Raw genomic sequence first — 16165 nt, 5'->3', positions numbered from 1 at the left:
TTTTAATTACAGTGTGAAAAGAATGGTAACTCATTAAAGGTATAGTTGCTCTGGGGAAAATGTTATGTAGTTTTTTTTAATGTACACATTATCAGACATTCATTCCTTGAATTGCTATGCAATGTTATAATGGTTTGTGGTCTGTGTATTTGGGGGAGGTCCCTGTCTCCCAATTTAAAATTGTTAAGATTCCCAGACTTGCTCATATTGCATGCTGCCAAAAAACCCCAATCTGAGCGTGAGACAGGCTGGTATTAATCTTCAAAGTGGTTCAATCCCACAGTCATAAATAGGCTATTATGCACTTTTAGATACTTTTAGATGTAAATAGTATTAATATTACTATTATTATGGTCCAATATTATATGTCTGGTCTGGTCCAATAACATTTATATGGGAAATATTTTTTTCAAAATGTGTTATCCATTGACAAATTACATGATAAATTATTTGTATCATTGGTTTATCATGTTGATCTTGTAAAACACGAGAGAATGGAGTAAAAAACTCTCTCTCACATAGATGCACTGTATTCAAACCACTCCAACTTGATGTTACCTGGCAGAAAGAGGCATGGCACAATAGAGGTTAAAAGGATGAACAGTTTCTAATTTATTAACACCAGTAAATTATTATTGCAGTTACATGTGAATATTGTGTGTAAAAAGGGTACCAATCATAACATGTTGTTTCTGACGTCACGCCCCCGGTACCTCCCGTCTGGGGAAAACAAAGAGAGCAGGCGGTCCCGATGACCGCCGCCTCACACCTTTGGATCGGGGGAGGACCGCCAAATGTTGCAATGCTGTTCGACAAAGACATGTAAATGGAGGTGTTGAATCTCCATGCACAACAAAAGTGCAGAAATGTCATGGTCTTGCGACATCCCATCTTACAATCTCAAGTTGATCTCTATGAATCTCTATGTTCCTTAAAATGCATGTGGGGCTACTTAGGAAAGGCACACAAACACGCACAAAGCTTGTATGATGCATGTTGTGTTATGTCTTTATTTGAGCTGATCTTGAAATGCAGTGGGTCATTAGAAAGTTAGGCTAATATAAAATGTCTTTTTAGGGATTCAAGGTTGCATTAAAAAATCCTTCTCAGCATCTTACAGATGGTTCTGTTGTTCTTTTGTTTTAATTAATGCACTACCTTGAGCCTACCTTGAATAGATAGATAGTGTGTTATGTTTTGTATGTTTTATACTACACAGGATGTGCTTGCAAAGCTCAAGTTCATTGTTCAAATTTTAAAAAATTAAAATTAAAACTGAATTTTAATTTTAATCCAACAATCTCTTTTATTGTTATTGCAGGAAATTTATCACTTTTTAATATTTTCCATGAAAGGTAACTAACTGTTACTCATGCATGGCACCCTGTCTGTCTCACTCAGAGAGAGGGCAGCCTGACATAGTAAAAAACACTTCACAGCAACACCGTCAAATATTCCATGTTAAATGTTTTGGTGTAATTTTGTGTTTGGTGTGGATGTTGTGTTAATGAGCTGAGCATGAAAGTTTGGGATGTGAGAAAAAGCACATAATGTAAAAAAAAAAAATTAAAAAGATTTTTTTTTATGGATTTTAGGTGATGGATGTGAATTGGAAATATGATCAGATTGTAATAAACACATATCCCAAGTTTGGGATATGTAGATTAAATTGTATTTCCACAGGATACAACAATCACAGCTTGTACCCTGATTTTGAAATGTCATTAGCAAGAAACTGTTCAACATTTCACAAATTCCTTAGAAACACATCATAAGTAATGTGTTCATAACATACTGACCAAATTTCATTTTAATCTGATGAACAATTTACGAGCATGACAGTAGAAAGTATGAAGTAGTATTTTTTTTTGCTTGCCAGTTGGTGGCGCTATACCAAGGTGTCCAAATGGATATGATTATGGTGTGAGACTGGTGTAGGTTTCATCTCAATTACTCAATGTTTTTTATTTTAATTAAAACATTTTATTTCCTCAAAAATTACATTTAAATTTGCAATTTCAAGAACATAAAGTTGTGTTCTACATTCAAGCCAAACTTGGAGTGAATCGGAGAAAGCGTCTAGGAGTCTTGTTTCAAATATGAACAATATTCACAATCCAGATTATCTCACTTCCTGTTGGGCGGAGCTATTGGGTGTGCATGTATCATAAGTTTGCCTTAATTAATATGTTTACATATTAAATTTGACATTAAGTTACAGTGTGTGTGTACCATAAGGAATAATGTGTTAGGTGGCACTATTGGGCCCCCAGGCCGAGCCTGGGTCGAAATCTTTCTTTATTTGTGAACTTTTCATGAATTGTGATGTGTGGGGCTTTTGTGCATAGGAACCACCTGAAAAATACAAGAAAGAGAATTCTTGCAGAAAAAATAGGGCTTTACACCTAAAAGACTCAAAACAGCATTTGGCTATAAATAATACATCTCTATTTGATCTGCTACAATAAGCAGAACTGAATGAAGTTCATGCCAGTCTGCTTTCCTCCAAGACCTCTGTAATAATATGTATGTTACTGGGAAAAAATAATTACTATGAAATAATATTTCACAATACTTTGTACATTTATATAGCATAATGCTTTTTGTGAAGTGAATGTTAGTGTGAAACACTGCAGCGCAGCACAGCACACGGTGACACAAATGAAATTTGTCCTCTGCTTTAAACCATCACCCTTGGTGAGCAGTGGGCAGACATGACAGGTGCCCGGGGAGCAGTGTGTGGGGACGGTGCTTTACTCAGTGGCACCTCAATGGCACCTTGGCGGATTGGGATTCGAACCAGCAACCTTCTGATTTAGAGGCCCCTTCCTTACCGCTAGGCCACCACTGCTGAAGTTATTTCACAATTTCATTTTGATATTATATATTATTTCTTATTTATTCATAATATTATTTATTTCACTATGTCATATTTATTTATTTAATTTTGAAGATTTTGGAGTTCCATAGTTTACTGTTTTATGGTCTCATCTTTTCAGTGTTCCTGGTTTGCTTTGTGGTCAGGCATGTTCCCCGCATCGTGTACTGTGTCACTTCACCAGATGTTCACTTATGAGATATGACACAAGTTGGGAAGGTCCCCAAAATGTCCTAATTTAGTTTTATGACCAAAACCCAGTTTGGAGATAATCTCCACATTCAGTTACACACTGTGGTCTACAGACGGCTGTAAATTGGCCTCAATTTAAGGCCCGGCAGTTTCCATGAGCCGTCTTAGCGTTTAAATAAGATCTCAGTGTGAAAACTGAAAACTCTTCTGTGCCACACTACGCAGCAGAACGCTAATATTTCTGTGCAATTTTATAGAAAATGTCCAAAACTCCCATTCCAGCTTTTATTATTGTACACATTATTTTATTGGACACCGTGGAACAGATTTGTTAAGGTGGGGAGAAAAAAGTGAAATGTTCAGTACTTACTGCACAAAGGATATAATCAGAAACTAGACATAAAGCCCCATTTCACTGAACACCTGACAACCATACAACCATACAGTCTCATGGTACGTGCACAATAAGGTTATCATTAGAAATAATTAGGCCGTTGTTGGATCCCTGGGTTTTAGAGTATTCTCCAGAGTCGATTTGGAGTTGGCTGCAATTATGGAGGGCTGTGCGCGCAGACACTATGGTCTGGGGCGGGTGCAGGGGCTTTTACGACTGTGGAAACACATGCGAGCAATCAGGATGACCGCGGCACACGGGCCATCTGCCACAAGGGCGCCATTACAAACACACATACTTAGCTCACACGCTAGCTGCTTCCTGCTGGCAATAAAGGAGTCACAATGAGCTCTGTGTGTGCGAGTGATTGCTGGGGTGTCACTCTGGCTTTTGCAGTTTAGGGTTTCTTGTGGTGCGCAGTGTTTTCCCATCACGATACATACAGGCACTGTACAGCCCTACTATTATTCAGTTTTTCTTTTTTTTTAACTCAGGTACATCGGTGGTCCAGGTTGTGGCAACAGACGCAGATGACCCTACCTACGGGAACAGTGCCAGGGTCATATACAGCATCCTGGAAGGCCAGCCCTATTTCTCCGTGGACCCTAAGACAGGTACAGCTTTCTGAGCACGATTCATTGCGTTGCGACAGCGTGCATGGGAGCACAGTTTCAGCCTGGCTAATAGGCCATGCTGCTTAGTAATTGCTAGCAAGCTTCGTGACCTTTGAAGCTGTCAGGACAACACCGAAATAATGAATGGGCCGTGTTTGGTCCTGCTTAGATGATCCCTTGTTCTTATTCAACCTATTGTGGTTTTTCTTGCCACTAATTGAGATTCTTTTCAAAAGGCTTACAGGTGAGCAGAGTACAGATGAACCTGATCAAATCCCAGGCATACATTACCATTTATAATCGAGTTCGTGCAAAGGAAAGAAACAGACCCTTGTTTATTGCATAGCTGTGGTACCACATCCTCTGGCAGGCAGTATTTGTCATCTGCTCGTGGTCGGAAATGCATAATGAGCCCTGCGTTTTTAAACTTTATTTTATTGCAATAAGAACGTTCATCATTAGATTAATAACTCTGCAAATAGACTTAATTTGCCCCAGTCTATGGTTGGGGATAATTTACAAAAAACAAATGTCTACAGTATATTAATTTGACAATGATATGCTGTTTTTGCTGTTGCATTCAAGCAATCATCAATCTACAGCCTTTCCTTGGAACTCAATAACCTTTTCATGTAAATATAGAATTTTTTGGCATCTTGGTTCACTGGTAGAGAACTTGTTATTTAATTCCATGTGCCAGAGTACAGAGCACTCGTTCCCCACTGTGATCTAAGATGAACGATGATTAACCTTCATTTTAATTTTAGTGGCTTTGTAATGAATGTCTTCTGAAAGTGTGAGATCTCTTCCTGCCAGCTGTTCCTGTCCCATCTGTAAATCTTTGAAAATTCGGTAAGGTCTTAAGGAGCTGTACAGGTCTAATGTGGTCATTTTTACATGCTAATCTTGTGTGTTCAATGGTGTCTCTATTTTGTCTTGGAAAAGAAGACTGTCTTACTCCACATGTAGAGTCTATATACGTGTTGCCTGTTGTGATTCAGCCCACGAAATCCTGGGCTCCAAATGTGGCCAAAACGAACACAAACGGTATGCATCAGACATGCACTCAAGCCTACCTGAAGATAATGGCAATGGTGGAGGAAACTAGACAGGACACAATTCCTGGTGCCAAGAGCACATGGAACAATGTGTGCTGTTCGCTGGTCACATTCTGGGTGGGTTTTTCACCCAGAATATGTGGGTTGTTAAATTTGGGCCTTAATTATTTGCCTTTATTAAATATTCCTCTGCGCTTGTTTTCCATGTACTGCTTGTCATTTTTGATTAAAGTTAAATGTGAGTATGATTATGGGAATTATGTCAGTTCTTTAAAGTTTTTCTGCCCCTCAAACCCTTTACTGTTCATATCATTGTTGGATGTTTTTTTTTTACTCACCTCCCATTATAAAGACAGGGGATGACATTTTCTAATGCCATGTGGACACTGGCTAATAAATGTCAGGTTTAGAGGTTTACTGCGGTGTGTCTGAGTATTGGCTGTTGCTCAAATTAAATTGGACCTTAAATTGGACTTCTGAACAAAACACCTTATTAAAGGAAGGCAAGTGTCCAAAAATCTACAGATATGCATGGATCTATGTTCTATGCATGTACTAACACCATTGAAAAGGTTTCTCAATGTGACCACAACATAAGTAAAGGCATATTAGTTGGGAGCCATGATAACATGTTCATCATGGATATTCTTATTCATTCTATGAATGTCACCAGTAAACAGAGGAAGGAGCCATTTCTAGGTTTCTTCCACACATTACCAAATGGCTTACTGTATTGGTATCTAGGCAACTATGCAACAAACCTGAGACAGAAAATAATTTTTCATCTCATTTCAATCTCTTATCATTTGTGAAAAAACAAGGCTTGATTTATGTTTGTGGATTGTTAAATATCAAAATACAGACCTGATGTGGCAAGGAACATAACATGGTGTTTTTAGTGAAGAACCCATTAATCAAGGGGCGTGGTAAGAATGTGTGGTAGAACTATTACAATATCACTTAAACCTCAAGCAATTCATTAAACCTCAAGCAATTCATTTATGTTGGCACTTTTCACTCTTAAAATATGTGAGGGCCTGAAAGGTTAGTGTTTCTAAACTCTTGTACAAAAATATTTTTTTTGTGTGTTTTATGAAGCTGTAAATAAATTGTTATTATTAAATTTTTACTTTACTGGGTGTAATTATCTCACTGACCAAACAGTAGGATATTATCCATTGAATAAAAGTGCACATGTATTCTAGTGCACCTCAGTATGTGAAAAAGCAAATTTGTTATTTATTAATTATTCAATTTGGTTATGGTTATAAGGGTAATGATTATAAATGCATCACGATTCATTAAACCTCATTTGTCAATTAATCCAAAAATAGAAGTCCACATATTTAAAACATATTATATGTTTAAATGCTATGCACTGAAATTACCTACAGTGGGTTAAATTTGACTCATTTGGGATGCTAATTTACATCTACACTACAGCAGCTAATAGGCCTGGATGTGATTAGGGACAAACAATATTTTAGGATATTGAAAAATGCATTTCCATAATCCAAAAACAATAAAAACATTTTTGTGATTAAAATAATTTACCATGATTTAAGAACAGTTGAAATAAAAAAAGTTATGTTCAGTTTTTAAGGACCAAAAATGGCCAAAGTAAATATCTAAAGATTCTTAAATGAGATCTAGGCACCTAAAAGAACAAAACACAGACCTGCCACAGACCAATTCAAATCTTTAGAGTTTGCTTTTAGAATTAAAATGTATTTTATGCATGACCAACTAAATAGTAGTGGGGTACAGCTACTGAATGTTTTTGGGGGGTTTGGGGGTATGTATTTGTGTCACATCACAAGACAGATTTTTTTAACATTCAAAATATGTCAACTAAACAAATACAGGGAGTGCAGAATTATTAGGCAAATGAGTATTTTGTCCACATCATCCTCTTCATGCATGTTGTCTTACTCCAAGCTGTATAGGCTCGAAAGCCTGCTACCAATTAAGCATATTAGGTGATGTGCATCTCTGTAATGAGAAAGGGTGTGGTCTAATGACATCAACACCCTATATCAGGTGTGCATAATTATTAGGCAACTTCCTTTCCTTTGGCAAAATGCGTCAAAAGAAGGACTTGACATGCTCAGAAAAGTAAAAAATAGTGAGATATCTTGCAGAGGGATGCAGCACTCTTAAAAGCGTGATCATCGAACAATCAAGTGTTTCATTCAAAATAGTCAACAGGGTCGCAAGAAGCACAAAATAACTGCCCATGAACTGAGAAAAGTCAAGCGTGCAGCTGCCAAGATGCCACTTGCCACCAGTTTGGCCATATTTCAGAGCTGCAACATCACTGGAGTGCCCAAAAGCACAAGGTGTGCAATACTCAGTGACATGGCCAAGGTAAGAAAGGCTGAAAGACGACCACCACTGAACAAGACACACAAGCTGAAACGTCAAGACTGGGCCAAGAAATATCTCTGATTTTATGGACTGATGAAATGAGAGTGAGTCTTGATGGGCCAGATGGATGGGCCCGTGGCTGGATTGGTAAAGGGCAGAGAGCTCCAGTCCGACTCAGACGCCAGCAAGGTGGAGGTGGAGTACTGGTTTGGGCTGGTATCATCAAAGATGAGCTTGTGGGGCTTTTTCGGGTTGAGAATGGAGTCAAGCTCAACTCCCAGTCCTACTGCCAGTTTCTGGAAGACACCTTCTTCAAGCAGTGGTACAGGAAGAAGTCTGCATCCTTCAAGAAAAACATGATTTTCATGCAGGACAATGCTCCATCACACGCGTCCAAGTACTCCACAGCGTGGCTGGCAAGAAAGGGTATGAAAGAAGAAAAACTAATGACATGGCCTCCTTGTTCACCTGATCTGAACCCCATTGAGAACCTGTGGTCCATCATCAAATGTGAGATTTAAAAGGAGGGAAAACAGTACACCTCTCTGAACAGTGTCTGGGAGGCTGTGGTTGCTGCTGCACGCAATGTTGATGGTGAACAGATCAAAACACTGACAGAATCCATGGATGGCAGGCTTTTGAGTGTCCTTGCAAAGAAAGGTGGCTATATTGGTTGCTGATTTGTTTATATATTTTTTTGGTTCAGTTGCCTAATAATTATGCACAGTAATAGTCACCTGCACACACAGATATCCCCCTAAAATAGCTAAAAATAAAAACGAACTAAAAACTACTTCCAAAAACATTCAGCTTTGATATGAATGAGTTGTTTTTTTTGGGTTCATTGAGAACATGGTTGTTGTTCAATAATAAAATTATTCCTCAAAAATACAACTTGCCCAATAATTCTGCACTCCCTGTACAGTACAGGCCAAAAGTTTGAATACACCTTCTCATAAAATGTGTTTTCTTTATTTTCATGACCATTTACATTGGTAGATTCTCACTGAAGGCATCAACACTATGAATGAACACATGTGGAGTTATGTACTTAACAAAAAGTGGAGACCTGGCCTCCACAGACACCAGACCGGAACCCAATCCAGATGGTTTGGGGTGAGCTGGACCACAGAGTGAAGGCAAAGGGGCCAACAAGTGCTAAACACCTCTGGGAACCCCTTTAAGACTGTTTGAAAACCATTTCAGGTTACTACCTCTTGAAGCTCATCGAGAGAATGCAAAGGGTGGCTATTTTGAAGAAACTAGAATATAAAACATGTTTTCAGATATTTCACCTTTTTTGTTAAGTACATAACTCCACATGTGCTCATTCATAGTTTTGATGCCTTCAGTGAGAATCTACCAATGTAAATGTTATTGAAAATAAATAAACATGTGTGTCCACAGGTGTGTCCAAACTTTTGGCCCTGACTGAATGTAGCATGTATGGAGGTTTTTTCATTTTTTTAATTAAATATGGAAAACAAATTACCTTTTTCACAATATTCAAATACTAGGACAATGACTGCAAGCCAAGCTAACACAAAAGACACAGTTTCAGAGCTACTGGAAAACTGCATAATTTTATATAGATGCATACTTAGTACATAAAGGAAAAAATGCACAGATAAAAATACACAAATGCCAATTTAAAAATGCCAATTTAAAGTATTACCATATTACTCAAGGGTAAGTATATTGCTGTGTATACCTTAGTTTAAATAGCTGTTTTTAATATATCAAATTGCATAGATTTAAAAACAATTTACATATTGCTACCCACACCATAATACAATATATTGCCTCTTATATTACCTTATATTATATTTCTGTTTTTTATGTAATATTTATTCAGCTATTCTCATTTTATTGCAAATTAATTTTTTTCTCGTTTATAATACATTTTACCATGCATCTGCTGGCGTGTCTTATTGTACTCATGCTAAAATGCCAAAAACATATGTGGTAGTGGTGGGCAGTCGTGGCTCAGTGGGTGAGGTTGTGGGTTGAAATCCTGAACCGTCCAGGTGCCACTGAGGTTCTCTTGAACAAGGTACCACACAGTGCTCCCCAGGTGCCTTTCATGGGGTTAGGGTGAGGGGTTAAGTGCAGAGGGCTCATTTCATTGTGTTCGTGTGCAGTGCTATGCTGTGCATCACAATGACAAGAACAAAAGAATGACTTTCATAATTTATCTTGCGCTATACATTGGTTTTTAAACCATGATGTAAACACTGTAAAAATGATCAGAGTGTGAATCGTGCATGATTTCTCATTCAGAGCTTGTAATATGTGGTGCTACACGGATCCATGAGTGGGAAAGTCTGGAAGCAGGTACCGCAAAGCCTCATCTTTAGACAACTTGGGAAGATGGAGTGAGATCCCCCTAGCATTAGTATCAGTGACACATCACCTTCACCTGATTGCAAGGCATGAAATCCTCCACCACAATCAGCCCGGATCAACCCACTTCCAGCTCCGCATTTTATGCCTCCCCATGGACACCATCATCGGTGAAAATAGCACGTCTTGATTAAAACATACCAGAGGATTCCAGCTCCGTTTCTCACAATCCTACCCTATGACCAATGGGAATTTGCTGGTGTGCGTGTGAGAATGGATGCCATATGCTAAGCCAACTTTCTTTTTTTATATAAATTCCAGTGGTTATTGATCCAGCTTTTGTAGGCACATCTATCTGACAGTACAGAACTGTACCATTTGATCAAGTGTGTGCAAATAAAGCCATAAAGCTCTCATAACACTAAAGCTAACACAGACTATAAAGAAGGAAATTAAATGAGAATCCCAGCTAAATACCACAGCGATTACATCTGCGGTGTCAGCGTTGGACCGCACAGATATTGCACATTCAGGTCTGGGGTTGAAATATGATAGATCGAACTTGAGGCTCAGAGACCTTCTCTTTAACACAGATAATCTTGTTTAATTGTTGTACACCTCTCTTTAGAAACCTTAAAGGCTATTACCTTCACAGGTTATGGGTTGTTCTGCACAGAGCGGTAAAGAGAGCTTAAATAAGGCACATCCACACCACTCTTTCACTTGTGTCTTTGTGTGTGTGTGTGTGTGTGTGTGTGTGTGTGTGTGCTCCTCTACATTCTTCTTCATCTTCAAGCTGGCATCCCTGCAGTTCAGCACATCTAACCTGCCGTTTCTGGCCAATAAAGTGAAGGTTGGGCCAGTCTGGGGAAGATTTAGGGCCATGTGTTTAAAACCTGTGAGAAACAGTAAATTACATTTGCGGGTCACAGCCTCCACTGAGGACAGCTTTAAATCTCCTTTTATCAAGCGTTCTCTGGCCACAGAGGTCAAACGTAGTAAGCTGTGGAGAGATGCTTGCTGCAGGTAGAACAGCACTGATTTTTCTTTTTTTGGGCAATTTGCTGCTTTGCAAAAGTTTTACAACTTGCCTTAATGAAAGAGCTTTCTGTTCCCAATGGGCTGAGTGTTAGCGTGAGCATGGTGGAGATGGTCCATTTATATTAAATCGATGAAAAATTATTTTTGCTGCATAATAGTGTGCCCTTTGTCTTTATGAATTGTTCTGGGAAATTGGGATAATATTCAGCTCATTGAAGACAAATCGGAATTTAGGAAAAATGACTAAAGGGATTTATTTTCATGGGACATTTATTAATTTATATGTCTGTACCACAATATAATTCTGCGATGGGTAAACTTTTATACACATGAATCACTTGCAGGAGTGGTCAGGACTGCCCTTCCTAACATGGACCGGGAGGCGCGGGACCAGTACCTACTGGTCATCCAGGCTAAAGACATGGTGGGGCAGATGGGAGGACTCTCTGGAACCACATCTGTCACTGTCACTCTATCTGATGTCAACGACAATCCACCTCGCTTTTCACGAAGTAAGATATTCCCTGAATTCAAATATTACACGTTTTTACATGATTGTGTTGATGCTGCACTCAACTCAAACCTGACATGTTCAAATCTGTTACGTACATGGCCCAAAACTTTTATATGCACAAAAGTTAAAATATGATGTAAAATAAACATCTTAACAAATGCTGCCACCTTGCATATAGACTCCTGTTCCTCTGACCCCTCTAACACACTCTTCCATCTGACTGCTGATGGAACAGTTATGTGCAGTGATCTAGGCTGATAGTTGGAATAGATGGTTTCTGTTTTGAATGATATCCATGTTAGCTGCAATCAAGGAACACTATAAAAGGCAGGTTTACCTGGACAAGCAGATGAGGAAATGGACCTGCTGAAACATTATTTAATTATGACATGATAATGCACCCAGCCACACGAAACACCTCTCCTACAAGCGTGAAAGGTTTATTATCTCTGAGGACATTTTACTTATATTTTTTTCTAATTATACACAACAAAGTTGCATGTCATGGTGGAGTTGACTTCTACCTTCTGAATCATGATCCACTTTGATTCTGCAGCGTTAGTGACAGTAAACAATGACCAATGAAAGCATCATTAGAAACATGTTCCAAATAAGTAATTGAAGGTAAAGCTTTATGGGGACGACATTGTTCTGTTGAGCTTTCCTGTCATTTCTGTGCCGTGCTGAATAGTGAGGATTCAGGGAACCACCAATTCTGCTTCATTAGGTGTTCTCTACCTGTGTAACCATACCTACTAAAGGTCTTGGCTTTCTGCTTACACTTGCAGCAGATGAATGTATGATCTGTGGCACTGCAATGAAGTAGCCACATTATTTTGGCACAACCTCAGTAAAACTCACCTGGAATGGGACTAGTGTGTTATTCTCTCATTTCAGTTTCCCGCTTGTTATTCTCTTTAGCTTTTTTTGAAAAATAACAATCTGTCAGACAAAAGACCAAACTCTGTCCATTTCTGAAGTGCTGAAGTTTAAAGGGAAGTGGGAGCCGATCGAAAGGTTCTTTCGTTGTGGCCGAACAGCCACCCATCTGAAGCCTCTTCCCACGCTGCTCCATCTAACTATGGCGCTCAGGAGGCCTCTGCAGATAAATGAGACCCTCTGCTGTCACATAGCCAGGTGATAAGAGAGATAACCAGAGAAAAATAGGAAAATGGGATCATCAATAACTCTGTGTGTGTGTGACATCGTTTGTGTGTGTCTGATTGTGACAAAGCTAGAATTTTTGTATTTTCTTCTTTTTCTATCCAGAATCCTATCAGTTTTCGGTGCCCGAATCTCTGCCCGTGGCATCGGTGGTGGCCAGGATAAAAGCGCTTGACTCTGATGTGGGCCCCAATGCTGAGATGGAGTACAGAATTATAGATGGGGACGGCCTTGGGATGTTTAGGGTCTTGGTGGATAAAGACACCCAGGAAGGACTCATCACTCTGCAGAAGGTACACGCTGACACCCACTGTGTTTGGATCTTATACTTTTTCAGAACTTCTTCACAAAATAAAAAAAATAATAAAAATGTGCTGGTCAAAGACAGGTTTGAAGGGTTTTAACAGCTTCATGTGACCATGGAGCTCCTGTCAAACAGTCCATCACCCCATAAAAAATGTTCTGCGGATAATCCTGTGCACTTCAATCTGGTGCGAAAATTCCTAATAAAATAGAAATTCATGAAAATATTGTAAAAACAAGGAAGAGCTTCATTTATGAAGCAGCATATAATCATCCAGATTATTTACAGGTTTAAAGTAGATAGTGGTCCAGTTCCACACATCAGACTGATATTGACATTGACTGACGGGGTGAGGTAGATGCACACATTCAATATTCTATTGAATTTGGGAAGTCAGATCAGTGAAAACTAGGTGATCAGCATATCAGCTTGATCTGCTGGGCATAGATCCAGAATGCAGTCGCAAATGTCACAGTAAACAAAAACAATATGGGTGTGGCCCCAAAACAGCAGATACAACAGGGACAGAAGTTGTGCAGGAACCAAGGAACAGTACACAATGGACCCAATGCAGGACAAGACATGACAAAATCAACTACAGAAATAAAAAATACAAATATGAAGCCCACTGCCAGTGGGCATGGTAATGCACTCAGACAAACCAGTAAAGCATCAAATTGCAGCTAAAAGTCTGTAGAAATTTCAGGGTTATAAAGTTATCCTGGGAAGTGGCAACTTTGCTGCAACTCAGCTGATAATGAAGTCAATTATAAATCATTTTGTTTAGAGTTCTGTAGCTTTTGTTATATTTGATAGCATTTTCAGATGAGAGTTATAAACAGAGTTCTGAGAACTGACTGTAGCACGAGTTTTTCAGAACCATGCCTTTTGTCTTAAAATCAATATTTGCCTTGACAATTCAGGGTACTGTTAGTCACGTCAGCGCACCGAGGAGAGATGAATGGGAAGTCTGGGACATTTCATAGCGTGCACAGCCATTCACAAGGGCTCCATCAAGGCTTTTCCACTCTCTGGCCATTATTCTGTCCTTTCAAATGTTGATTTGTCTGATTATGATTTTTACCTTGACTTTTCTGGACAGGCTTTGGACTTTGAGACCAAGGCGGGTTACTCACTGAGAATTGAGGCTTCAAACAAAAACATTGACCCGCGTTTCCTGAGCCAGGGGTCATTCAGTGATACCGCGAGTGTGCGGTTAATAGTGGAGAATGTGGACGAAGCACCTGTCTTTTCCTCTCCTGTAAGCAAGATGGTGGTGTCTGAGGCTGCTAAGGTGGGCACCGTCATTGGGACAGTGTCTGCAAATGACCCAGACGCTACAAACAGCCCCATCAGGTGAGGCACCATAACGTTTAGCCATTTTAAATCACATGATACATAAATATATATGTAATCATACAGAATTATAAGTGACCTTTTACCAACATTACACAATATCAAAAATGAAAACTGACCATGTTTTGATTTAACTTTTTGTTTAATTAAATACAATTTAACAATACACATTTCTTTAAACAGTATACATAGTGAACATAATTTAATTTAAAAAATAATCTTTATTTTTACATTTCTGTCATCATCTTATTCTATGTGTTCAGTAATTTTTTTAATAACAATAAAATTGTAAATTATAGGAATCTATTCGTAACGTTACAGATTCTAAAACTGTGAAGGAATGGTGAAATGTATCATGAATGTAAGATTTATGCTGCTCTGCCTCACCACCTCTGCCTCACTCAGTGCTTTGATGTTGATGTTTGTCTGCAGATACTCAATTGACCGCAACACTGACTTGGAACGCTTTTTCAACATTGAGGCAACTACAGGCGTCATTAGCACCGCGAAACCTCTCGACAGAGAGGTCAACGCCATCCACAACATCACTATCCTGGCCATCGAGAGCCGTGAGTCAACTCAGGTCCACTTTATTAACTTACTGGCCTGCCTAAGAGATCCTGTTGTGCTGTCACAGATGTATAGATCAGGAAGCTGCTGAATTTCTATGCACAAATCTTAAGAAAAGAAGTCAAAAGAAGTGGTGTCATTTGTGTAATTTGGGTTTTCTACCATAACAATCAAATTCAAATGTAGTAAAATTAATTGAACCGTACTGAATCAAATCAAAAGTTTTAAATAATTTTCTCTGCATTAATAAAACAAAATGGGAGAAACCACTCATGACCCAGGTTTGTACAAAGTGTTGTAAAGGGCCTGTCCACCGTCTAACACAATTGAGCCATCAGATCAGTTGAGCGCATACAAACCATCACGTCCTGTCAAAGTGGACAATTTATTTTTAATCCGCGTAAGACATAACTGATGGTTTAGGCAGAGCGTGTTTGAGCCATAACATCCAAAATTCTATTAAAATTAAGTCCTGCATAATAACGAGATAAAACTTTAAGCCTCGGAAGCAATTTCCCCGGTGAATATCATTATTCTGCCGCTGGCGGGATTGGACTGGGGCAACAGTTGGTCGGGACGTTGTAGTAATCAATATTTCAGCGATAGCTGAGCAAACTGTGCCACTCTCCACCCCCACACCCCAGCTTGCTCTGCTGAAAGAGCAGAGATGGATGCTCGCTTCTTCAGCGGCAGCCCCAGAGCCACGTGTGCCTGCAGCACGCCGCTTCCTCGCAGCCGCGTGCGCAGGTGACCACGCTCAAGCGCCCCAGAGCTTGATTGAGTCGTGTTCTGATCTTGGTCGATGGCTCACCCCTCCCAACCTCACCCAGCCCCACCAACGGCCTCTTCGGTCACCGAGTTTGCAGTGGAAATGACCTTGAGGTAGAGCGGACCCGTTCCTAAGGCACGTAAAGCGAATTACCCTACAGCGCCTTTAAAGAGCTTTGCTCCCGTTCCGCCATTCATCCGTCTGAACACAATGCATTCCAGGACTTGCTTTGTACTTTCGATCATTGTCACAGGTGGGAAGTGGGGTGTCCGCTGCGGGGTTTCATCGTGGAGTATGCACAGAACAACCTACACTTCTAGCTGTCCACTAGTGGTGCACTGGTTCTCTTCAGTGGTTCAGAACAAAAGCTGTACTTTTGCCACCCGACTGCCTTGTTGTAAAATAGCATTTCTTTTTCGAATAACTACTTGCCTGGATTCTGATCATATCAACTGAAATGGTGCTATGTGAGTCATGAAGATGGCAGACGTGACTAAATCTACAAACTAATCCAGGAAAATGTAAACCTGCTGTGTGTGACATTGTCTTTCAGATGCTTGGTCACTGTTTTTTGACGTTACTCCAGTCTACCAAAGGCTGA

General features: G+C 39.5%; 1 protein-coding gene across 1 annotated transcript in view; it reads left to right on the top strand.

Annotated features, from left to right (window-relative positions):
* Window positions 1-16165, top strand: part of cdh7a (cadherin 7a) — a 66761-nt gene that overhangs the window by 24954 nt on the left and 25642 nt on the right. Inside the window, exons 4-8 of the mRNA XM_028976182.1 lie at window positions 3959-4078; window positions 11232-11399; window positions 12671-12858; window positions 13972-14225; window positions 14658-14794. Coding sequence (XP_028832015.1) covers window positions 3959-4078; window positions 11232-11399; window positions 12671-12858; window positions 13972-14225; window positions 14658-14794 — 867 coding nt within the window. The remainder of the gene's footprint in view (window positions 1-3958; window positions 4079-11231; window positions 11400-12670; window positions 12859-13971; window positions 14226-14657; window positions 14795-16165) is intronic.

The sequence above is a fragment of the Denticeps clupeoides genome, chromosome 4, assembly GCF_900700375.1.
Source record: "Denticeps clupeoides chromosome 4, fDenClu1.1, whole genome shotgun sequence".
In the NCBI taxonomy this organism is placed as follows: Eukaryota; Metazoa; Chordata; class Actinopteri; order Clupeiformes; family Denticipitidae; genus Denticeps; species Denticeps clupeoides.
Note: the sequence above shows the minus strand (reverse complement) of the source record. Positions and strands in the feature narration are given on the sequence as shown.